We start from the raw sequence: 25527 nt of genomic DNA, 5'->3' as shown, positions 1-25527 counted from the left end.
ACGGCATCATTTAGAAATGTGAATTTCGGTTCCGCTTTTCGATGCCTGAGGAAATGTCTCTCGCCGCTCTCCGTAGCCTACGGTATGACTACGGGAAATGTAGCGTTATACCTACACTTCCTACAGCGTAACCATGTTCGCCTAGGGCGCCAGATCTGTGGAGGCGCTGCGCTGACAGCTCTGGGAGAAAAAAAAAATGTTTTGACCGTTGGGGCTCATCCTAATTTTCGGCCTTGATGTAACAACATTCATAATTAAGTAAATGTAACACCCTTTTCATCCCGGTAACACTTTTCATTTCCCCTGTAAGATGGGCGCTGTAAGTGATGCAAATGGAGGATGTTGGCTTATCTGGCACACGCAGCTCACAGCCAAAGTGCGAGTGAGCGTGGGAGCGAGCGAGGGAGAAAGGGAGGGTGCACCGGTACCAGCGCTGTTGTTATTAGCATCTGGTGCTAGCTGCTCTAACGGAAGAAGAAAATATTTCTACAATAATGTGGAGGGAGAGTCCTCTCCAGTCAGACTGAGAGGCTCAGTGAGGTAAAGGACTCTGAGTGTTTAGATAGTTCACTTTAGTCTAAGTTATCTCAGTGGGTCTCAAACGTTTTGATCACAATTTATGTAAACACATATTTCCAAGGCACTCCTTTATAATTATTGGGATAAAACAGGTTTGAAATCATTCCAATGTATACTATAGGACAGTAAACCAGACATATCGTTTTAAACTGGAGAGATAAACAAATTATGCATAAATAAAATAGTAAAATAAGATATGAATGAACAACAAAAATAAAATAAGTTACATGTATTTGTTATTGGCTATGGTAGGTTATTGGTTATGTTCACATACTTATTTAATTATTAAAATGTGAACCGATCCTTTTCATATGGGTTGTACCCCCTAGATCTAGTCTCTAGTAATTCTGCTTAAAGTGCACCAGATTGAAGCATTTTACTTTAAAATGTTCAAACATTTCTTCCCGGTATGCCTGAGAAGTCAGATATGCTTGTTTTTCTCAACAAAAACTGTCCTTTAAAAGTTGGACTGTTGCACTGTTGTAGCTTCAGTGGTTCTCAGGTTACAGTTACATAGCAGTGAATATAAACAGACTGATTAATGTGAATATTACTGTAAACTAACCTGTGTAAAAGTTTCTCGAATAAATGTAATTTTTTTGGTGGAAGAAGCATGTATTATTTGTTTACCCTGCCCCTCAAAGAATCGGAATTGAGAACCGTTAAGAACCGGAATCGAAAAGTAGAATCGGAATCTGAATCAGAATTGTGGAAATTCAAACGATACCCAACCCTACTCAACACCCATATGAAACAGAACTGTAAGCAGATTCTTGTTACTCTATTCTTGCTATTTTTAACAACTGTTTTGTTACTGTCATATAGCAGGGTTGCCAACTTGGGGTACCTGGCTGGAGTGAGATTTTGATATCATGGGTTTAATTACACATATGCGCACTAAATGGTTCTACTAAATGACTGCTGTCGTGTCAGCAGCGGGACCTTAGCATATAGGATATATATACAATATATACAAATACACAATATTGGACACAGACTATAAAGGGCACACAGTTTAACTCACTAATGAAAGTCAAACACATGTTTGTTTCCACTGTTTTATTGTGTGCATAGGCCTGTCGCGATAAGCAATTAATTGACTTATCGTAGGATAAATAAAAATGAACTCGATAAATTCCATTTACATGAGGATGTGACTAGCAGTTTGAAAGGATGTACTTGAATTATTATTATATATTATCATTATGTCAGTGGTCTAAAATGGTCATACAATGGTGCCGACAATATTATCGGTTATCGCAATAATTTCCGGGAAAATGTATCCAACAAAATTAATTATCGTGAGAGGCCTATACATGACACACACAGACACAAACACATCTACAGACTTACTCCAAACTGCCAAATATATTAATTAACACACTCTCACTCTCATATACTCTTTCACTCTATTTTGGCCTAGAACAATAAGCAGCAGACTTTTACTTTTTTATCATTTCTACTGGTTCTTAGATCTGCGCATGCGCAATACGGGTCGGCAGTTGCGAGAGAGTATTTGTGTTGGGTAATCTATGGTAGGGCTAACCCATACAGTGGTGGGACTCAAATCAGTATTTGCAATGTAATTACATACACGCTCCCCTTGACAGTGAAACGCCACGCGTGAGGTTTAGATTATTTCCCTGTCTCAATCTTGCAATTTCTCCACAGGTGAAAGAGTTGACATGCTGAAAACCCAACCCCTGCAGGGAGATTTTTTGAAATACTAACGTAAAATACACATTCTGGTACTCTCTTGAAAAGAAAAATAAATAAATCTATTACTACACGATATATTTAAAAAAAATGAATGCCATTTTAGTTTGTTGTTACTTTGTTCTGAAAGCTGAACCTGCTGCTCCTCACAGAGAGAAGAGGGAAGAGGCTTTGTGAATTACTTTACTTTGTGGATAAGGGTGGATAGCCCGCATTGTTCTGTGTGTCAAAATGAAAGACAGCCCACACACCTATCAATCATCAAACCGTGGGTTCACGTAATGTTGTATCGATGTAGGCCTATAGAGATGTACTACAGCAAAAGTATTCTCCGTCGGGACTTCCTGCAACAACACCACGCCGTTATCTTGATTCTGATTGGCCAGAAGACATTATCAAAGATGTTCTATTGAGAAGACGATCACTACCTGACAAAAGTTTTCAAAACCGTTTCCAGTCTTCGGTATTCTTGTTTTTGGCGTGAGAACAGTTTGGGCAGCGTGAGAGCGTGAGATTGAGAGTGAAAGCGTGTGTCACACGCCAGATGCGTGAGAGCTGGCAACCCTGTCATATAGTATTTTATACCTGTTTTTCATTTAGTCTCTAATGTCTCATTAATAACTATAATGATCATATCAAGGTGTGCCTTAACCTCACTGAGCTGAGGTTATTTGAGCCTCTCAGGAGAGAGCTCTCTTCCACATGGTTGTAGAAAAGCTCTTTAAATTCATTAGCATAGCTAGCTAACCAGATGCTAATAACAACAGATCGCCTCACCCCGAAGAGGCTTCTCAATACTCAAATGTCCCCTCCTCGACTCCTCGGTCCTCCGGTAGTGACCCGGAAATGAATTTCAGCGCGCCATTTTGAAGGACACCGAGGATCCAGCGTCGAGGAGGCTCTCTGGAGGAGCTCTAACCGAGGATACACTGATGGTTCCTCCACGGATGCATTTCCGGGAACGGTGGAGGCGTGACGCACGGCCGGACTTATCTCAGCCAATGACAGCTCTGCTGCTGCATGCATCCCCTGGATATTATTTTAGAAACGGCTTTCATCGCGTCGCGATGTTTCCAGAGAGAAGAGCTGTGAGGTCCGTGCAGAAAGCAGAGCAGTGTGTAGAATGTATATCACTCAGTATAACACGCCTACTCTCTTTATTTGCTTTAGTTTAGTAGATATCTACAAACAAAGAGTCGATATTTTTCTAAAACCATTTAGTGCTTCACATAATAAAATACACAACGGCTGTAGCCTGATTATGCTTTAGGAGCTGTGTGTGTGTGTGGTACAGTGTGTAGGTGTGTGTGTGGTGTAGGTGTGTGTTGTACAGTGCGTAGATGCAGCGGACAGACGGGTCTCAGTTGGTTTTGTGTCCTTACTTTTAATACAATTTTTGGCCCGTAATTTCAATTCCCCATTTCAGCGACCAGAGAGAGAGAGGGGGGGGGGGGGGGTGGGTGTTACGTTATTATGAGAGTGCTCTCATACTTTAAAATTGTATATATTTCTATACATATATTTGTATGTGTGTGTGTCCGCATCTGTAGCCTGTTATTGTCTCATTATACCGCACTCTCAATGAATTCAAAGTAAATATGTGGGGGAACAATGTTCAGCTGATCTAACAGATTATAAAATACAGCGCTATGACAAAACACTCGACAGCTGATGCAGCTGTTGCCACGTAATAATGAACGGACGTCGCTTTAATATGACCGCTCAGAGGAGAGGAGTTCTCATTTCTTTAAACGTCTGCTGCTTCCCCTCCTCTCTCCCCCTCCTCGGTCCTCCGCTCGCATCTCCTGTGGGCGGGACTAAGGCCCAATCCCAAACCACTTCCTCGACCCTACCCCTCCGTGATGGAGTGAACTCCGTCTGTAGCCACACTCGCAGCTCAACGAGGCTCCCTCCTGTCGGATGGAGGGAGTAAACACAGCAGCAAGCTTTGGGACGGCCTCCCCTCTCTCCGGCAGAAACAGGAAATGCCGTAACTGTATGTAACAACGGGTTCAAATCAGCATCTCTTAGACAAAAAGTTTAAATGAATAACTCAAATAAAACTCCGAACATCTTTTATTGTGTTTCAAAGCACTTTTAGTTTTAAACCTGATGTTTATAAGCTTCTTAGTTTTTGCAACGGTCTGTAAATATACACAACTTTATAATAAAATGCACACATTTACCTTTTTCTAGACTAAACACAGGTATGATCCTAAGTTAAAACATGAGGTTATCATGAGGTTGTTAACATCGCAATTTATCAGTGGATGTTTGCTGGAACTACTTGTAAATAGCGTGTTTCCTGACGGACACACACAGCGTGACTCCGGTCAGGTAGAGACCGGTCTCAAGTCAGCACCACTGCAGACTCGCTGTTTGAGGGCTTGATAGCCCACTCCCCCTCCACACTCGTTGCTTTGGAACAGCCCTCAATATGGCGGACCCTCCGCGTGAACGCGCAAACGGAGGGGTAGGGTGTAGGGGGCGGTTTGGGAATGGGCCTAAGTCTCGAGGAGGGGAAATTTAAGAATTGAGAAGCCTCTCTAGCAAGCCCCCAGGAAGTGCGCCGGAGTCTGATGAGAATATTCGTGCTGGTCAAACGGCGGTACTACACTTCCGTTTGGTTGCCAGGCCCGGAAACACTTTTCCCCATTGACTTACATGGGGAAAGAGTGGTCTGTAACTCGTTGGATAATTTTTTTTAAACTAAATAAACTACCCAGTATGAACGTTTGTATAGCCCTGATTAAAAACATTCGTTCCTCAAGTTGTAAAAATGTGCTAATAACGTTATTCTGAGAATTATTTCCCTCGGCATTATGAACGCGCATCTAACCCCCGGGACTGCGCCGCCCGGCACGTTCATGTTATGTGTTCAGTACTACATGAGTTTCTCTTTACCCATGGATGCACAATAACAACGGACCATATCGCCTTACTGCCATCCCACGGAGCTGTAATAATGGATATATTGCACATGTTTGCTGTAATTCATCATTTGTAAAATATTATACTACATGGGCTGTATGATGTAAATCTTGTACCGTAAATGTTGTATTAAATAAAGTTAATATTACCGACGTAGATTAACGTTCCTGTAGCTTCTTATTGCAATTGTTTTAGTTACTTGTGGGCTACTTAACATGAATAATCACAGTTACTATCCTTTTACTCCATCACATTTCAAAAAGAAATAGGCTATTGTTATTTTAACTCCACCACAGTAATCCATCATCAGCTTTACTTTTTAGATAAACGTTTTAACTCACAATTGATCATAACAGGCTTCAACATATACATTTGTATATATTACCAAGTGGTTTCATGTACAACCCACACAAGTATCATGCTAAATGAAGCTCTGTTGCTTGGATATCACTAGATCCTGATGTCAGCGTAATATAAAAGTACATAACGATTGATGTGTAATTTAGCCTAATTTACTAGCTAGCTGCTAACTGCCGCCTCGTTAATACAAATCCAGTACCATGCTGTCATGAACGCGGGGTGCTGTTACGTGTACGCAATTTCATGTGCTTAATGTGAACGAGCCTTTTAGGCGGCGTGGTTAAAGTTGCGCATGCTCTATGAGTGCACATACGGGTACTTCTCAGGCATGCCGGGTAATCTGTGACGTTTCACTCTCTCAAAAGTTGGGCCATTTTGTCATCATGCGCTAATGAGCAACTCTCATAGGAATGAATGAGGCCCCGCCTCCCACGCTGTATCCAGTTCTTATTATACATCCATGCTCTCTAGTTTCCATCGGGTCCGAATGCGGCGCGTTACGGTGTCAGTACCAGATATGTTCGGGCTACCAGATATGTTCGGGTGTATTTCCGTCGCATCCGTCATATACTCACCTCCCTCTGCTCCCAGCGCTCTGCTCCCAGCGCTCTGCTGCCACACACCGGCTGTCTGTGGAACTGCAACTGTAGGAACTCGGGACAGCTTGGTATGTGTGGCGTGATGGGGTCCCATGTACTTGTGCACATAAATAATGTTTCTAATTATTTACAATTAAAAAATATATATATTCTGCGTTACTTTAGCCAATAAGGCTACTAGATTAGATAATTACGAAATGTGTAGATGGAATACATATATTTCAGGTTGTTATTTTGTCATGATGTTTAATGTTTTATTTACCTTTTAGTATTTTTATATAGTATCTGAACTTTGGAGAGGAGTTGGGAGACACACGACACATCAAATCACATCTACAGATCAAGGCGAAGCGAATGGAAATACTCCCATACTCTATATACTAGCGTGAAAATGTTTGTGAAAACGTGCAAAGTCTCCGAAAATCCTAAAAATAAGCTCATATTTTAATTCCCCATAAAAAAACACATCATTCAGGAAAAACAAGGCCCCACTGATCATCTACTCTCTGAGACGATTCCAGGGATGTCTGGCTTGAGTTTCGACCACCAGGGAAAGTGGACAAAAGTGCCCGAGATCAGCCTCTTAATTTACCCAGGGCCTAGTGCTTGGTTTTGGGCAAGAAAATTCAGGAAACTCCCCTGAGTATTTTATTAAATATCTGAACTTTGGAGAGGAGTTGGGGGACACACGACACATCAAATCACATCTACAGATCAAGACGAAGCTAGTGGAAGTACTCCTAGCGTGTGAAAATGTTTGTGAAAACGTGTGCAAAGTCTCCGAAAACGGAGCAGTGGCTGTGATGCTAGCTTTGCGGCTAGCGGTTAGTTGTTATTGTTTGAAGTTGTTGCTATGGAAACAACATGACGGAGAAAAAATTAATATCTTCTACATATAATAACGGACAAAGTAAAGAATGAAGTGTAGGCTATGCCTGTTTGAAGTTGTTGCTAAGGAAACAACATGACGGAGAAAAAGTATAATCTTCTACATATAATAACGGACAAAGTAAAGAACGAAGTGTCGGCTATGTTTAAATGTTCGGAATTTGACCGTGATGGCCCTCTTGAGTTGCCGTAAAATATGACGAATATGACGGAAATACACCCGAACATATCTGGTAGCCCGAACATATCTGGTACTGACAACGGCCGCGCCGCGGCGTCCGCAAGGATCGCGGCCACTCTAGTCAATGGGTGCTATTCCACCAGAGGAGCCGCGTAACGGCTCAGAAGCGTCCCAGAAGCGTCTCGCCAGTGGGCTCTGCTCGAAATAGGATTGAAGTCTATTTTTCGACGCGACGCAGCCGTAAGGTAATGTCGGGCAGGCAGGAAGTGGAACGTTCAGAGCAGACACACACACACACACACACACACACACACACACACACACACACACACACACACACACACACACACACACACACACACACACACACACACACACACACACACACACACACACACACACACACACACACACACACACACACACACACACACACACACACACACACACACACACACACACACACACACACACACACACACACACACACACACACACACACACACACACACACACACACACACACACACACACCACACACACACACACACACACACACACACACACACACACACACACACACACACACACACACACACACACACACACACACACACACACACACACACACACACACACACACACACACACACACACACACACACACACACACACACACACACACACACACACACACACACACACACACACACACACACACACACACACACACACACACACACACACACACACACACACACACACACACACACACACACACACACACACACCCCAACACAACACACCACACACAATCCCTCCGTAGTCGTTCAAGTAGGAGGAAAAATGCCAGCGTTCTCCTCCGGTTTACAGGCACTGTGTAAATTATTGCCTATATATAGAATAATTATGATGATTTTACCACTAAAATACAGCAACACATATTTGATTCATGTCGTTTATAACTGGGATATTACAATTATTATTAACTTTGTCTGTACAAAGTCTGTCAAATCAACTGAAACTGCGAGCCGGCAGGCAAGACGCTCCGCTTCTGAAATGCTTCTGAAACGGGCCTGGTACCCTATAGAGCAGGGGTCGGCAACAGGCGGACCGCGGTCCGGATCCGGACCCATACGCCGACCTATACGGACCCGGAGCTATAATCAATACATTAACGGCCCGTCCACACTACAGCGTCGACAGCTTCAATCTGCCCATTCACTTTGAATGGGGTGACGTCACGTTGCCTCGCTTTTTCGCCGAACTGAATTGTGGGTAGCATAGCGGTCCGTCTCCGCCGGAGTAGCCAGCGCCAGCCAATCAAATCCCGTTTCGGAAAATCTGACAGCTCAAGCCGTAGCCAATCAAACCGCGTCTAAACTGGGAGAGATATCCCGCCGTTCATTTCTATATTTCAAAAAAAGATGGAGGAGAAACTAATTATCGCCGTAGCAAATCACCCGGTTTTGTATGACCAGACCCTCTTCACCTACCCGGATACAAACCGGAGGAACCAGGCATGGAGGGAGGTGGCAGAGACAGTGAGTGAAACTGGTAGGTTTTCGCCTGTTTGGGGAGTTTATATATATATTGCTCCCATAAAATCCCCGGGGGTTTTTGCTTTGTATGTCGGGGGCGGGAGATTCATGTGATTGGTTGTTGGTCGCGTTGCTTGAATAAAATCCCCAAGCTTCAGACACGCCCAGCTCCAAGCTTTTTTTGAAGCTGTAGTGTGGACGCTCCGTAATAGAGGATTTTTCGGCGCCTCCCGTTTTTTTAAAGCTGATTTGGGTGACTTGTGTAATTCGTGGAGAACCGAAGAGTTTTCGTTTTGGGGGGGGGGGGGGGGGGGGGGGGAGAGTCAGTTCGACTTCTCACTTCAAAAAAGAAGAAGAAATCTAGACCGTAAAAATAATTAAACAAGCGAGTACCTGTTTTTCCTGGCCAAGGACAGGTTCCTTGAACACAACACGAGCGTAACGTGTCTTCACGTGGTATATGTCTCGTCTGAAAGGAGTGCTGACAGAGAGCACCGGAACGCCGCTCCAGCTCTTCAAATATTGCAGTACCCATAAGGAGCCGTACACATGCCGCAGTGTTTGCGTGGCTGTGTCTTAAGTTGTAAGCACAGTGGCGATCTGTTGTTATTAGCATCTGGTTAGCTAGCTATGCTAACACATTTAAAGAGCTTTTCTACAACCAGGTGGAAGAGAGCTCTCTTCTGAGAGGCTCAAATAACCTCAGCTCAGTGAGGTTAAAGGCACACCTTGATATGATCATTATAGTTATTAATGAGACTAAATGAAAAACAGGTATAAAATACTATATGACTGTAACAAAAAAGTTGTTCAAAATAACAAGAATAGAGTTTAAAAGGGGAGTGATTTGTAAAATATCCAAAAAGAAAAATATGCTCACAGTTCTGTTTCATATGGGTGTTGAAAGATGTATCCATAGATCTCTTCATGTTGCTCTCAAAGTGTACCAAATTGATTCTTTTAACTTCAATATTTAAAAAAAATCTTTGCGGGGGAGCATGCCCCCGGACCCCCCTAGAGGAGGTTAGGTCCCCCCCCCCCCACACTTAAATCATGTTCACATGGATAGAATACTAAATACATTTGCACACATCTTGTGTCCATATCTTTCTGTTTTGGTGGTCATGCCACACCCTGCACATGCATGCATACGTGAGTCATGGTGAGATATCTGGATTAAGAGGTTGCTTTTTCTTTGCACAGCATGAAAGAAAGGCCAAATGAATGGGCTGTGATTTTAGTTTTTTTAAGCAGAGGTTGAATTCAATCATTTGTACGACCCTCGGAGGATGTTGTAAATATTGAAAGGAAAAAAGGTCCCCACCCCTGCTGTAAATAATAATAAAAACCCTTGATTTATAACTTAACATCTCTGTCTCCTATTGATCTGAGTATATTATAAAGAATAGCCAGTTAATTGAAGCATTATAGCCAGGGCTGCACATAACTGGTGCGCAGGTGCGCACCTCCGCCAACAAAAGAGCACCGTGTCATTTGAAAAAAGGCGCATTTGCGTACCAACATTGAGAGAGAGAGAGAGGAAGAGAGAGAAGGGAAAAGAGAGAAAAGAGAAGAGAGAGAGAGACAGGGTTCATACGGGTGCTTGAAATCCTTGAAAATGCTTGAAATTTGACGTGGTGTTTTCAAGGTTGGGAAAGTGCTTGAATTTTGGGAATGGTGCTTGTAAATGTTTTACTTTTACAATAAATTGCTGTCTGACTGAATAGTTCGCTTTTTAGATTAAAAGAAAATAATTGCTTCGCTTCTACATAAAACAGCTCCGCTGCGGCCTTCCCGCGCTATGCGCGCGACCTGCAAGTGTTTGTGTTACGTGTGACCTGGGCATTCTGATGAGAGTGATAGATGACTGTGTGCCAGGAGGTTGCAGTTTCAACGAGCGTTGGCTAGCAGAAGACAAATACAAGCCATGGCTAAGACGAGGGTCATGCCCACGAGTAGCCTCCTGCAAAGTTTGCAAACATAACGATGCGAGAGTCTGCGCTGACAAGCCACATGAAAGGTACGCCGTAGTAGAGCATTTTAGATTAGGCTAACGTTGCATGTTACGTTTGTTTAAGCTAACGTTAGCGAGCTGAATAGCGAACTCGATTGAGGGATAATAATAATTGCAGGGGACAATCATTTCAGAGGAGCGTACCTATGTTATGTGCGTTACAGTCGCCATCGTGGTCACGAAATATAATCTCTTGATTCGACACAGAGCGATTTTGAAAGCAATGTATTTCTACTGGTAGTATGTTTCGTGCCTAAACCAAATGTGACTTGCTCTATCGAAATCAGTCACATTGACTCGAAGACACATCTTCGTTTGTATTACTGGTCTGGGGGAAGCTCGCGAGTGTGTTTGTGTATTTTTGCGTTTGTTTCCCGGGGAAACACTCACAAGAAACACCGGCTGTTGTTATGCCTGCTGTGACGTTAAGTTACTCAGTTCTCTGCTTGTAATTATGCCGAAGCTTCAAAGTTGTATTTATCATCTGAATTTGCCGAAACAAGTTTAATATTCTGAAAGCCAAGACTTTGTTTATTTGAAAACAGATGAAAACAAACTGTCTTTATATAAAATTGAAGTATTATACAAGTAAAACTACATTTTTCTTTAATCCCATGTAATTGTAGAATAAACACAGTCTTCCTTTGAAGAAGTCAGGTGTCTTGAGTAGTCAAAATTACCTACAAGTCATTGTACACATTTGTAAATATTATTTTCCACTTGTTACCATTGTGAGTCTATTTTTATGCAGCTCTGCGTGATTTTGTGGCTACAATTCAGACTAATACACTACCAGAGGTGGAATAAGTAAGTACTCAGGTATTGTACTTGAGTAAAAGTACAAGTACTCAGATCTTGTAGTGAAATTATAAGTACTCAGATCTTGTACTTAGCAAAAGTTGAAGTACCAGAGTGTAGGAATACTCTGTCACAGTAAAAGTCCTGCATTCAAAATATTCCTCAAGTGAAAGTAGAAAAGTATTCTCATCCAAATATAGTTAAAGTAGTCATTGTGCAGATTGGTCCATTTCAGAATAATATATATGATATGTTTTATAACGATTGATCATGAAAGTGTTCTCAAAGCTGGTAAAGGTGCAGCTAGTTTGAATGACTTTGTATACTGCAGGGTAGCTTGTGGATTTACTCCAGGTGGAACTAAAGTCTGATTTAACACTTGATTAGATTTCACATCATTCATCCTGATCTGTGAAGAAACTAAAGGTATTAAATACATGTAGTGGAGTAGAAGTACACCATGTACCTCTGAACTGTAGAGGAGTAGAAGTACACCAAGTACCTCTGAACTGTAGAGGAGTAGAAGTACACCATGTACCTCTGAACTGTTGTGGAGTAGAAGTACACCATGTACCTCTGAACTGTAGTGGAGTAGAAGTACACCATGTACCTCTGACTTGTGTTTACTGCCAACCTAAAAGTACCTCAAAAATAGTAATCAATAATGTATTGAAAAGTTATTTGGCTGATTGTTTTATATTGGCTCAGACAGGTTATATGGGACATACAGATGAGTCACTCATTTTGAAATATTAAACTTAGTTTTCTTTTCTTTAATTTTTCATCCTCGTGTAGAAGGCTATCACGAAACACATTTGGTTGTTTATAGCATAAAGAACATCTGATTTAATGTGAGGTAGGGAAATAATCATTTGAGTATGTGTATATAAATATGTAATTTACAACAGCTGTAAGATGCTTGAAAAGCTGGAAAATGCACCTTGAAAATGCTTGAAAAGTGCTTGAATTTGACTTTGGAAAAGGTGTAAGAACCCTGGAGAGAGAAATATATTTCCGTGGAGGAACCATCAGTGTATCCTCGGTTAGAGCTCCTCCAGAGAGCCTCCTCGACGCTCGGTGTCCTTCAAAATGGCGCGCTGAAATTCATTTCCGGGTCACTACCGGAGGACCGAGGAGTCGAGGAGGGGAAATTTGAGTATTGAGAAGCCTCTTCGGGGTGAGGCGATCTGTTGTTATTAGCATCTGGTTAGCTAGCTATTTGAAATATATTTGCTATATATATATATATCACGCTGTGTGTGTCCGTCAGGAAACACGCTGTTTACAAGTAGTTCCAACAAACATCCACTGATAAATTGCGATGTTAACAACCTCATGTTTTTAACTTAGGATCATACCTGTGTTTAGTCTAGAAAAAGGTAAATGTGTGCATTTTATTATAAAGTTGTGTATATTTACAGACCGTTGCAAAAACTAAGAAGCTTATAAACATCAGGTTTAAAACTAAAAGAGCTTTGAAACACAATGAAAGATGTTTGGAGTTTTATTTGAGTTATTCATTTAAACTTTTTGTCCAAGAGATGCTGATTTGAAACCGTTGTTACATACAGTTACGGCATTTCCTGTTTCTGCCGGAGAGAGGGGAGGCCGTCCCAAAGCTTGCTGCTGTATTTACTCCCTCCATCTGACAGGAGGGAGCCTCGTTGAGCTGCGAGTGTGGCTACAGACGGAGTTCACTCCATCACGGAGGGGTAGGGTCGAGGAAGTGGTTTGGGATTGGGCCATGAACTCAGGGCCGGCCCGTAGCAATGGCGTAATAGATGTTCGCCTAGGGCGCCAGATCTGTGGAGGCGTTGCGCTGGCAGCTCTGGGAGGGGAAAAAACATTTTTGACCGTTGGTGCTCATCCTAATTTTCGGCCTTGATGTAACGATATTCACAATTAAGTAAATGTAACACCCTTTTCACCCCGGTTACACGTTTCATTTGCCCTGTACGATGGGCGCTGTCAGTGATGAAAATGGGGGATGTTGGCTTATCTGGCACCCGCAGCTCACAGCCAAAATGCGAGTGAGCGAGGGAGGGTGCACCGGTACAGGCGCTGTTGTTATTAGAATCTAGTGCTAGCTGCTATAACGGATATAAGAAGAAGATGTTTCTACAATAATGTGGAAGGAGAGTCCTCTCCAGTCAGACTGAGAGGCTGATACTACAGCTCAGTGAGGTAAAGGACTCTTGAGTGTTTAGATAGTTCACTTTAGTCTAAGTTCAAACGGTTTGATCACAATTTATGTAAACACATATTTCCAAGGCACTCCTTTATAATTATTGGGATAAACAGGTTTGAAATCATTCCAATGTATACTATAGGTTAGTAACCAAAAACATCCTTTAAAACTGGAGAGATACAAACAAATGCATAAATAAATAAATGTTAAGGTAAAATAAGATATGAATGAACAACATAAATACAATAAGTTACATTAATTTGTTATTGGCTATGGTAGGTTATTGGTTATGTTCACATACTTATTTGATTACATCCACTTGTCTAAGATGACAACAGAGACTTTCGACCCAAAACCAGCAGCTAATCGCAGACTCAACCAGAGAGAAAGAAGTAGGCCTACATCATCAGCTACCATGTCTGACAGAGAGGAAGACAGTGAGGAGAACAGTCAGGAGGGTAGTGATGACAGCTTGTAGGATTACTGGTCGTGCTAATGTTGTCTTGTGTTCACCTCTGCACGTGTGTTCTGTGTTCACCTCTGTGTGTTCAGTGCCGTGTGTCTGGCAAATAAAGTCAAGACCCCCTCAAAAGTTACGGTTTATTTCATTTTAAGGATGAGCACCAAGCAACATCTCCAGGTGCTCCTTTGAGAACCAGGGCAAAAAAGTTATGTGCACCCCTCATTATAGCACAGGCCTTTGTCAGATGGTATATTACGCTGTTTTTTTCTGCTTCGAATAGTTCTCTCTTTTTTCACTATACCTGTGTTTGCATCACTGTAACCAATGAGCACCTGCATGTGTGTGAGAATGGCCCAGACACCATTTCAGCCCAGATTTACAAACTCCTGGCAGGACAAGCTCCAGCTCAATTCTCACACTGAATTTAAAACAAAGTGAGTGAGGGACTGCAATATAAGAGGGAAAGAAAGAGAAACTTTAAAACTGTTCAATTGTTATGATGTGTAAAGACTGATATTGTTCTATAATCGGCTGAAACTGTTAAGTCATGATGTGAAACGGTTAACAAAGAAAAAGGGAAACTCAAGCTGCTGCTACACTTTATTTTATTCATCTAAAATTAAGCACTTTTAAGATGCACACATTTTCAAAAGCTATTTTATGTATTTTCTCTATTTCATTTTTAAATGCAGCCAGAGAGGAACATTACACATATCCACAGTATGTTACTGTTAATCTGTATAGTTCAATGTTAATTGACAATACATATTGTTGTTTTTGAATTGTACTTTCTTTATTTGATTGGCAGTCAGTTGTTGATTACATGCAGACGTTGATAAAGCTACAGCTACTTCAATATATATCACACTAATTCATGAAGCAAGTTAGACATTTTGATGTTACGGACCTTTGCATGGGGAGATTTTCTCTAACTGGACCTCGTTGAATTTTAGTTGAATACCCCTGCTATAGAGGCTTCCTAATGACGTCACGGGATTTCGCGTCAGACATCTTGGAGTACCATTCTACTGCTCTATTGGCGGGAGCGTTCAAAAATGGCGAAAATGAAAGGCTACTACGAATCACTATAACCGGAGGATAAGACCGTTTACAGATAAAAATGTACGTCGATTGGTTCGGTGGACCCTTATTTGATTCCCGTTAAGGATTACAGCACCGATATAAATTCATGGCCTTCACTTTCCTACTGTGATATCGTGAATTACCTGTTTTTTTCGCCTATTCCATTGTACACCATGGAGGAAATGAAGGCGTACAAAGGACTCTAGGCACATAAAGAGTTCACATCCGGGTGGATCCGCGACGTTTGCGTTGCATATCAAGGAGATGTGGCTGTAATAGCTGGAAAAGTGAGTAAATATTTCGTGAGGTCCTCTTCAGCTGGCTTTTTAAATATCCCTAAAGTCCCCCAAAATAAAATGGGTGAGGCTGCTTTTATTCACTACGCTACCAAGAAATATCACAGGCCAACTCAGTGGACATTTTTAAACACCAGCTTTTATTTTTGTTGTACCTATATCTATAAGTTTACTTTATTTTATAGGGTTTTATATTGTTGCATCAATTAACTTAGTCTTGTGTCTTATGTATTTTTATTATCATACCTTTTACCTCGCCGTGTCTCTGATCTGAGGGGAATGTGGTTTGTTTTTAACTTGTGATTGTAAAGCACTTTGAGCTACACGTGCTTTATGAAAAGGGCTTTATAAATAAAGCTTTATTATATATTGCAATATATTTAAATTCCAAAAGTTGTGAACCTATTCTTGGTTGTCAGCTTCTGTTATGTGCTACCTAGCATATGACAAGGTGGCTCTAAATAGTCAACAATCCAATAATATTTTTGTATTTTATTTTTCAGGTATTGCATTCTCAGAGTATTGGGCTGCCGCCAACATGTCCGTGGGTACTGATGAAGAAGGATGGTGCAGTCATCACAGCTAACTGCAACTGCAAGACTGGTTTGGGATCAACATGTACCCATGTTGCATCTCTCCTTTTCTACATAGAAACATCTATACGGATACGTGATGCCAAGACAGTTACCCAGGAAAAGGCATCCCCTCTCAAAAGAAACAGAAGTACTAATCAATCTGAATGACAGTGTATATATTTATTTGATTGAACTTGCTTCTTTTACATCAAATCTATATAAAGAACATGTAAGTACACGGCACCTCTGTTGTTTCCCCGACTCAGACTGCAAGGAATCTGGGTGTGACCCTAGATAACAACCTGTCCTTCACTGCAAACATCGCTGCTACAACCCGCTGCTGCAGATACACGCTTTACAACATCAGGAAGATACGTCCCCAGCTGACACAGAAAGCGACGCAGGTTCTGGTCCAGGCTCTCGTCACCTCACGCCTAGACTACTGCAACTCCCTCCTGGCTGGTCTACCTGCATGTGCCATCCGACCTCTGCAGCTCATCCAGAATGCAGCTGCTCGTCTGGTCTTCAACCTTCCTAAATTCTCCCACACCACGCCGCTCCATTCACTGGCTTCAGATAACTGCTAGAATCCACTTCAAGACACTGGTACTTGCGTAACATGCTGCGAATGGATCTGGCCCTTCCTACATTCAGGACATGGTTAAACCGTACACCCCAGCACGGGACCCAAGTTCCCATCAGCAAAAACACGTGGGTTTGCTATCCTGGCTCCAAAATGGTGGAATGAGCTCCCCATTGACATCAGGACAGCAGAAAGCCTACACACCATCCAGTCTGAAAACTCATCTCTTTCGACTCCACTTCGAGCGATAGAACTATTAACAAAGCACTTATATACTAATAAAGGGCTGGCTTATCTAAAGCCAGTTGAGTAGCACTTGAAATATTTTAGCTCTATGAAACCTGATGTACTTATATGACTCTGTTTCCTTCAAGTTTGTATTTTGTTGGTCGAACGCACTTATTGTAAGTCGCTTTGGATAAAAGCGTCAGCTAAATGTAATGTAAGTGTAACAATCAAAACAAGTTGTGCACACTAAAATGACACAAAAATCATCATTATTTAAACTGACACTCAAAGAGCAAAACCTCAGCTCAAATATCCAAAACTCTAAACACATGTTCAGCTCTGCACCCAATTTGCAATTCAACTTTCCACTTTTTGAAAAGTAAAAGTATAACAGTATATTTGTGTTTCTGCACATATTTTGGAGACTTGAACAATCTTTATTTGCAGAATTATCTATATCAAACGCCATAAAACAGTGTGCTTGAGCACGATGGTGTGTAGTGTCTTGTACTATGAATGAAGTGTGTGCCATTTGGTGCAAACGTTTGGTTTTTGGTAAGTGTTTCTGTAGTTCTGGGTGCAGTGCTTAGGTCTGCAGTATATATGAGGTGTTTTGCACTTTGTGTGTATGGTTTTGTGAATTGTGTTTAGTGTTTTGAGAAAATAAGCCCTGCTTTCAAAAAATGTGTTTTAGCATTGAAAATAACTGTAATATGAACACAATGTTTAATCTATCTGTTATGTGAGGTGATCTCTGCAGCTTACAGTTAAAGAACCATGTACTTGTTTTTCACTGGGTAAATTGGAAACTTGTAATAAATATAATACTTTGCCCTTTCAATTGTTTTTTTCAAAATGTATTTACCCAAGCTTAATCAGTCTGAGTTGCAGTGCCAGTCTCTGGTTTAATCAGTCCTTCTTCTTCCCCAGTGGCTCCCAGGACTGCATGGTGTGGGCTCTTCTAAAGATGGTATATCAGATACCATGCTGTAGAGATCAAGTAGTGCGATGGATGACCTTTTTCTGGCGCGTTTATAACTGGCATGTGTAGCGGGGGAAGGTGCTGTAATTTTCTCGTGGCCCAATTTGACAGACGGTGCCCAGTCAGGATGATTTTTGTCAAAAAGTGCCACTTGTAGGTCAGTTATATCCTGGGTGAACTGTTAATTAATACAAATTTGACCTCTTTTGACCGGACAAGTCAGACTTTAGATACATTTAAAATGCTGGTGTCAAGACATTGGAACATGACAAATAATTGAGGAAACCAAAAGCCTCTGAAAAGGTGCCAGGGACTGTACAGCCTTTACTGTTTACATATAATCAAATGGCCAGTAGGGGGAGGAATTACTTTAAATTACAGTTAAACGAAGCACTGCAGGGGATTGACAGACTGGTGTGAAGATGACCAAGGAATGACTTTACTTTGTAGATACTCCACAATCTGATATGTCGATCGATGACAGACTCCAGGATTCCTATTTCCTTGTTAAGATCCATGTCTTAGTACGTGGGTTATATGTTCATTTTGAATGTTTGTATGTAAAACCCGACACTTACCTGACGTGAAATGATCTCCACAAACGCGAGTATAGTTGTGGTTGGATGGTTTGAGATCCTCCCGTCCGATCCTATTGAGCAATTTTTCCTGGCGACGCTTTGAAAGTTCATGTGTTGCTTCACCCTGGTGTGTTATAATAATCGCCGGCAGCCTGTAAAATGACTTTGGTCCCCTGTTTCGATCACCTCTGTTGCCGCAGCCAACAATGGCACAGAAGTTAACCATTGTATGTCCGGTAAAAAACAAACATTGAACAGGTATGACGTATTACGGTGTCTGTTTTGGTACTCCAGTATGGCCGTTGCGCTGACGTCACGGGTAACGTGACGTCATATGCAAAGCCTCTATGACGCCGGAGGAGGCCGGACCAAAACCGCGGCGCAGCCGTTACGCGACGCAGACGGACCCGGTGGAAACTAGGGGTTAGTCTGCTTACAACTAAAGACACAGCCACGCAAACACTGCGGCATGTGTACGGCTCCTTATGGGTACTGCAATATTTGAAGAGTTGGAGCGGCGTTCCGGTGCTCTCCGTCAGCACTCTAGTCTACACTCCTTTCAGATGAGACATATACCACGTGAAGACACGTTACGCTCGTGTTGTGTTCAAGGAACCTGTCCTTGGCTAGGAAAAACAGATACTCGCTTGTTTAATTTGCGATCTAGATTTCTTCTTTTTTGAAGTGAGAAGGCGCCGAAAAGCGACTAATTTGCATCACTGTAAATGGGCCTTGCAATGGAATAATAGGGAGACAAATGGACCTTATGGTGTCTTTGGACAAAGGGGGAAAACTACTGTTGTCAGTCAGCTTTTCGTACAGGAAATGTGATTTAGCAATGGTTTGATTTCTAGCTTTAGCCCTGCAGTCAATATATTTCACGTGGAGAGTCACTATGATTGAGTCATCTTTGTGACATATGTCCATGTGTTAAGATGGGAGGAGGAGTGTATATGAGATAAAGGGCAAAGGTTATCCAAATCTGACATCTGGTCACATTTCTATCTTCTGAGGGTGCATCATCTAGCACAGTGGTTCCCAACCTGGGGGGCGCCAAAGATCGCAGGGGAGGCGCCAGGCCTCAGATGATTTTAGGCCAAATATCATATTTAGATTTTTTATTTTTATTTTTAGATTTTTTTTACATATAATTGTAACTCAATACATGATTGTCACTAAAAGCCTTGTCTCTTCATTACAATACAATGTAAAAAATAATTGATTAATTCATTTGAATAAAAATTCAAGTTAGTAGCTATTAAAGGCATAAAAATACAAAAATGTATAATTTTTTCTTTGATAGAAATGTTTCTTCTGCCCGTAAAGTGTCCAAACCAGGCTTTGCTGGATATGCGCATTTTTAAAACATAGTCATTGTCCATGCCGGTTTCAGTTGGATTATTTGTCACAGTTGCTCCGATCAGATCGGTCTCCTCCATTTTGATTATTTACCACTTTTGAATCCACATAAACACATCGGCAAAATCCGGCTTACTTTGAGCATGTGTTTTAAACAGTTTAATCCCTTTGTGAATTGTTTCCACTTGTGCCGTCCATTTCTTCATACAGCGGGAATCCAAATTAATTAATCCTGAGTCCAATAAACATCAAAGTCACTCCAATAGTGCGCCTTAATTACGCTTTCATCGTCCTTTAACAAAATACTTCACAGTCATCCAGTTTGTGACAGCAGTTGTGGCAAACTTTGCACCTGAGTGTGTGTGTGGGGGGGCGGCCCTTCCAACAGGAGTCATTTGGGGGGGCTCTTGGGAAAAAAAGGTTGGGAACCACTGATCTAGCAGACAATAGGAAAATCAAGGACAGTACTATGACAAAGGCAAGGACATTTTTGCAAAACCTCAAATTAATGATTGTTGGTAGGCTATGTTTAAGGTAAACACATAAGTGGGAAGGAAAAAGGAAGAAAAAGGGTTGGGTCAAGGGAAGAGTGGGATGGGTGAGGGGAAGATTGAAAGAGCAGTATTGATCTTGGAAGCCCCTGAGAGCAAGCAGTAGTGGAGTCAAAATTGGATTTGTATGAGGCTTTAACACCGTATGACCACAGGGGTTAGGTGTGATGTGCAACATTAAAGATTAAACAGACGACCACAAGCCTTTTCCGCTCTGCTCGACGACAAAGGCAATGGGCATAAGAACAAAAATGGGGTATAGACTACAGAAGTATGCAGGCAAGAGCTTTGTTCCCGTACATCACTTTCACACTTCAATCTACTATAATTAGATGTTTAAATGTTTTTGACAATTTGAAGAAAAACTTAAAATGGAATTTAACATTAACATTCTAAAAAATATGTTTGTCTTTGTTGAATTCAAATTGATGAAGCTATAAACCAGGTTTTCTACACTACAAAAACACATGTTTAAACAATAATTATTTCTGGAACAATTAATGACTATGATATGATATGATATGATATAGGGTTGAACAATTAATACAAATCTTTATGTAATCGCAATATGAATTGGGGCAATATTAAAATCTCAGTAAGAACCATATTTTTTAAAAGGCTAAATATGTGTTGTATATCCTTTTGAATAAACGATAGCGAAGCTGCGGAGATATCCCGGCATACAAATCATTTTCTACAGACTTATAAAGCATATTTATTTAGTACAGATCTTCCATAATCATTTATCGTATTTTTCAACGATTATGAAAATAATGATACAAAATGAGCAACCCCTGTCCATGTCATGAATCATATCGCAATATCAATCAAAATGATTGCAATTAGTATTTTTTTCCAAATCGTACAGCCCTAAACCCCATGATGAATTTAAGTGTAGATAAGTAGCATCTCGGATGTGTTAAAATGTATCTTTCTCACTTACACATACATATCTCAGCCCGAGTAACAGGAACACATGGCAACACAGCAGAGCGGCCAATCAGACATCAGGTTGCCGCCTCCTGATAATTGAGCATGGCTGAGGCACCTGGCTGAGCAGAGCTGCTAAGTCGTGATGTATAGTGACTGCCATGTTTCCTTGAGGCGATTAGCCACCAAAGGCCCTCAGGTGCTACCAATGCTCAGCCCTCTGCCTTGTCATCAAATAAATGATTAGCGCTACAGTTGGTCCATCATTATGAGATGAATAAATGCTGTGCTCTTTAAACCGATGAGACGGTGTTACTGTGAGGTTTACATACATATGGACCAAACTGAGGAACCTACCAACTTGCTAAAGAGTAGACATGGCAGGTGAATTAGAGAAAGTGCAGCAGAAATGTGTGGTAATGAGAGCTTTGAAATGACATATTGTGATTTTTTTACCTTCCTTCTTCAGCCATTTCACTATGTTTCCCTCCTCCATGGTGGGGGAGAGTGCGGGCATTTGCACTTGGACTGGACTGACACCTGCAGGACAGAAAGAGAAATATACAAATCATTTCAAGGGTCATCAGGCTTAAAACCACATCAGACATGGTTCCATAAAAATTGTATTCAGGATGTCCCTACAGGCATATCTTTCAGCGTCAAATAGGCAATGTGAACGTCAAAATAAATCAAGTAACACCCCCAGAAGTAGCAGTGTTAGCCTGAGGCCTCAACATATTCAGCCTGGGTGCAGGGCACAGGAAGTGACAGTGCCACTATGACTGAATGCCGGCAGGTCATGTATGTCATTTTGATCCTTGCTGACACTGCACGAGAGGCACTCGTATTCTTTCAGGCCTTTAAGGGGCCGTCAAAGCCCCCTAATGTCACCAGCTGTAGTCACCGGGAAGGTCAGAGTTCAAACGGCTCACAGCACTGTGGTGGACACTGAGTCTCCATTCTGCATGCTGCCAGAGGTATGACTGCTTTTCTAGCCTGCAGAGCTACTTCAGAAAAGACCTATCAAGAGTATTGTTTAGCCTAACTCAAAGAAAGACCCCTTTGTTCAGTGTATTGTATATGCGCAGTGAACTTCTTGCATAATGCAGTCATTTACGATGTATTGATAGAGAAAATTATAGAGCTAAAGTTAACGGATTAGGCAGATGAAAGGATTCTTTTATTTTACGTTTTTCGGTTCAAATGGCACCCATAAGACCTGTTGGTACAGGCACAGGTTTCTTAAATATTCAACATAACTGATGAAATAATGAAATAACTGAAATATCCCGAAATGTGGTCTTCTCTAACCAGCAGTTTCCCCTAACGATTCTATGCATAGGAACATAGCACTTTTAGTTTAAGCTGTTTTAAATCAAATAAAGTATAACACAAATCTACATTAAATTCAAACTGGCATTTAAGTAAAGGGATGAGAGAGGCAATGATTAAGACTTTTCCTACTTAAATTAGACATTTAGACAGAGGACATGTAGGTTTTGCGGAGTGGTCTCCCGTCATGTTGTGTGCTGCTGCCACCTGCTGGCAAGTACAGGTCAATTATAGTATAAAGCAGTTTGTTACTTCACTTATTAATATTTGCATTCAGTATCTGAACATTAGGAATACCATTTTCCACTGTCAAACATGTATATTTTGTTGTTGTGTGTATAAAGAAAATATGTTGACTTGATTGCCTTAAATATATTGATATATCATTTACACTTAACTTGAATCCCTTCTCTCTGTATTTTGTGTCAGTGTGTTTTTTGTCACCAAAGCTGACTGCTTTAACAAGACTTTTTTCCGTCAGAAATTCTGACATATCAAATCAATAATGGCTCTGAATCTGCATGCTTACTGGCACAGTTTGGATTGGAGTAATCATTAATGTGATGAGGTAAATCAGTGCTTTGCCTGGTCTGACACCGAAAGAAATCGGCTGAAAAGACGAGTAGTATAGTAGTCCAAAGTCATAAATAAATGCCACATTGTAAAAGACAATTAATTAAACATTCACATAACTCTTGGTTCTCATCACTCCTAAAACTGAAGTCACTTTTAAGATTTTTAGGATGAATAATTGTTGCATACTGCAGTGAAAACCTTAGCTGTGTATTGTGTATGGTGTGTGTTGTCTTAATGCAGTGCAGTAACACAGATCAATTGTGTTAAGCTAATCTAATGGATGGTGAATTAGTTGGAATTGTTCAAAAGAAAGTGCTAAACAGAAGTGAATACAAATGTTTTCTAAATCTATAAGTGCTGTTAATCAGATTTCTTTGTGGAACTGTCCATTATGTCCAACAGCTTGTGAACACCTACAAATGTATTCTAAATAAATGTGGCATTGCATTAAAGGAACTGTGCATACTGTTTTAAGAGTGAAACACTTCGAGCGATAGAATTACTAACAAATAACTGCTATCAAAGCACTTATACTAATAAAGGACTGGCTTATCTAAAGCCAGTTGAGTAGCACTTGAAATGTTTGGCTCTATGAAACCTGATGTACTTATATGATTCTGTTTTCTTCAAGGTTGTGTCTTCCTGGTCGAATGTACTTATTGTAAGTCGCTTTGGATAAAAGCGTCAGCTAAATGCAATGTAATGTAAAAAATGGGATAAAATGATCTCGATCCCACTTGGAAGGGAAGGGAGATTCACCCATTGGTAAACACAAACACTATTTGAAGACTGGACTAATAAGGCTTTAGGTCAGATACAAATGTCTATGTGACATTTCCAGAGGCTTCTGGTGTAACTAATAGTGTCTCACATTTAAAAAGATGCATCTATCAAAGCTTACAGACCTTCAACACTTGCTGTTTGGTGACAGGTCTATAACTATTAGACTCAGAGGCAATTTTTTTTATTACGTTGTCCCTCTCCTAATACCTTAACACGTCAAAACCTCTCAAGAAGTCACAACAACCTTTAGTAATTTGTAATACTGTCATGGGTGGGCAATGACTTGACCAAAATTAGTCCTACGTTACATTCTCACATCATTTTTAGACCCCGCCTTTGTGTTATTTGAGGTCAAATAAGGACCCTCGTTATTCAGGCAGGAATACGACACGCCAGTCCGCATATTGAACAAACCCGTTGTTAGTTGTAATGTCACAAACAATAACAAAGGAACCTAATTACACGATTAGAGTTACCAAATGTATAAAAACGATGATAGCATCTGTCAGCAGCAGCAGCAGCAACATCGATGTTAGCGTATTACTGTCAACACTCACCGAGGATCCATGGGGACCGAAAGAAGTGTCTGACATGCTCCTGCCAAGGGTGCGGAGCACATAAACATTTATTAACATTAGATAATTTAAGGCCAAATAATATCCCTTGACGACCCAAACGCAAGGAGGCCGCCATGTTGTCGTCCTCCGTCAGTGAGTGGTGTCCATTCAAATGCCTGATAGTGAAACGGCAGGGTGGCGGGAGCATAAGTATACATTATAATTATAATAAACCCTATTGATATGATCAGCTCTAGATACCGTTGAGAATCTCTGGTGATGTTTTATCTTATTTATTTACATATACAATTATATATATATATTGTTTTAGATATAAATGAGCAGGATATAAATAAGTAACTACTTTGGGTCCTGCGAGGTCCTTTTCACTGTAGTTCTGTTGCGTTCAAATCGGTCGAAATTCCCAGTGCTCACTTGTTTACTGCCCTCCGCTGGGGGTTAGGCAAAAGTCTTCTGCACACTTTTTAAATACGTTGGTAAAAATCATTCATGGCGTTGCATTTTTTGCTTTCCTTATTCATGGTATGCATCTTGTGTTTTCATTTTTTATTGCATGTTTGTTTTTATGCTCTGATTGAAATGTTTTATTTCTAATTATAAAGCATCTAATAGTATTTAGAAAAGTGCTCTATCAATTAATCAAGTATTATATTTACATACATTACCAATATTACATTATAACCCAATTATTAAATTGTTGTGAAAATGTGTGCAAACAAGGGGGTCATTTTGGTGAGTAAATAATCATCAAGTTGTTGGGAAAAAAATATTGATGGTGAGTCCAAACATTTGAGCAGGAATTACACTTCATAACGAGACATCTTTGGATCCTAAT

At 40.9% G+C, this 25527-nt stretch overlaps 1 protein-coding gene across 1 annotated transcript in view; it reads right to left on the bottom strand.

Annotated features, from left to right (window-relative positions):
- The window catches only part of pdhx (pyruvate dehydrogenase complex component X), a 63663-nt gene extending 38835 nt beyond the window's left edge, over positions 1-24828 (bottom strand). Inside the window, exons 1-2 of the mRNA XM_034215960.1 lie at positions 24672-24828; positions 21880-21963 (exon numbers count right to left, since the gene is read on the bottom strand). Of these exons, the coding sequence (XP_034071851.1) occupies positions 21880-21963; positions 24672-24807 (220 nt within the window). The 5' untranslated portion in view covers positions 24808-24828. The remainder of the gene's footprint in view (positions 1-21879; positions 21964-24671) is intronic.
- Between the last annotated feature and the right edge of the window lie 699 nt (positions 24829-25527).

Source organism: Gymnodraco acuticeps, unplaced genomic scaffold (assembly GCF_902827175.1).
Source record: "Gymnodraco acuticeps unplaced genomic scaffold, fGymAcu1.1, whole genome shotgun sequence".
Taxonomy (NCBI): domain Eukaryota; kingdom Metazoa; phylum Chordata; class Actinopteri; order Perciformes; family Bathydraconidae; genus Gymnodraco; species Gymnodraco acuticeps.
The sequence above is the reverse complement of the archived record's forward strand: the minus strand, read 5'-3'. Positions and strand labels throughout refer to the sequence as shown.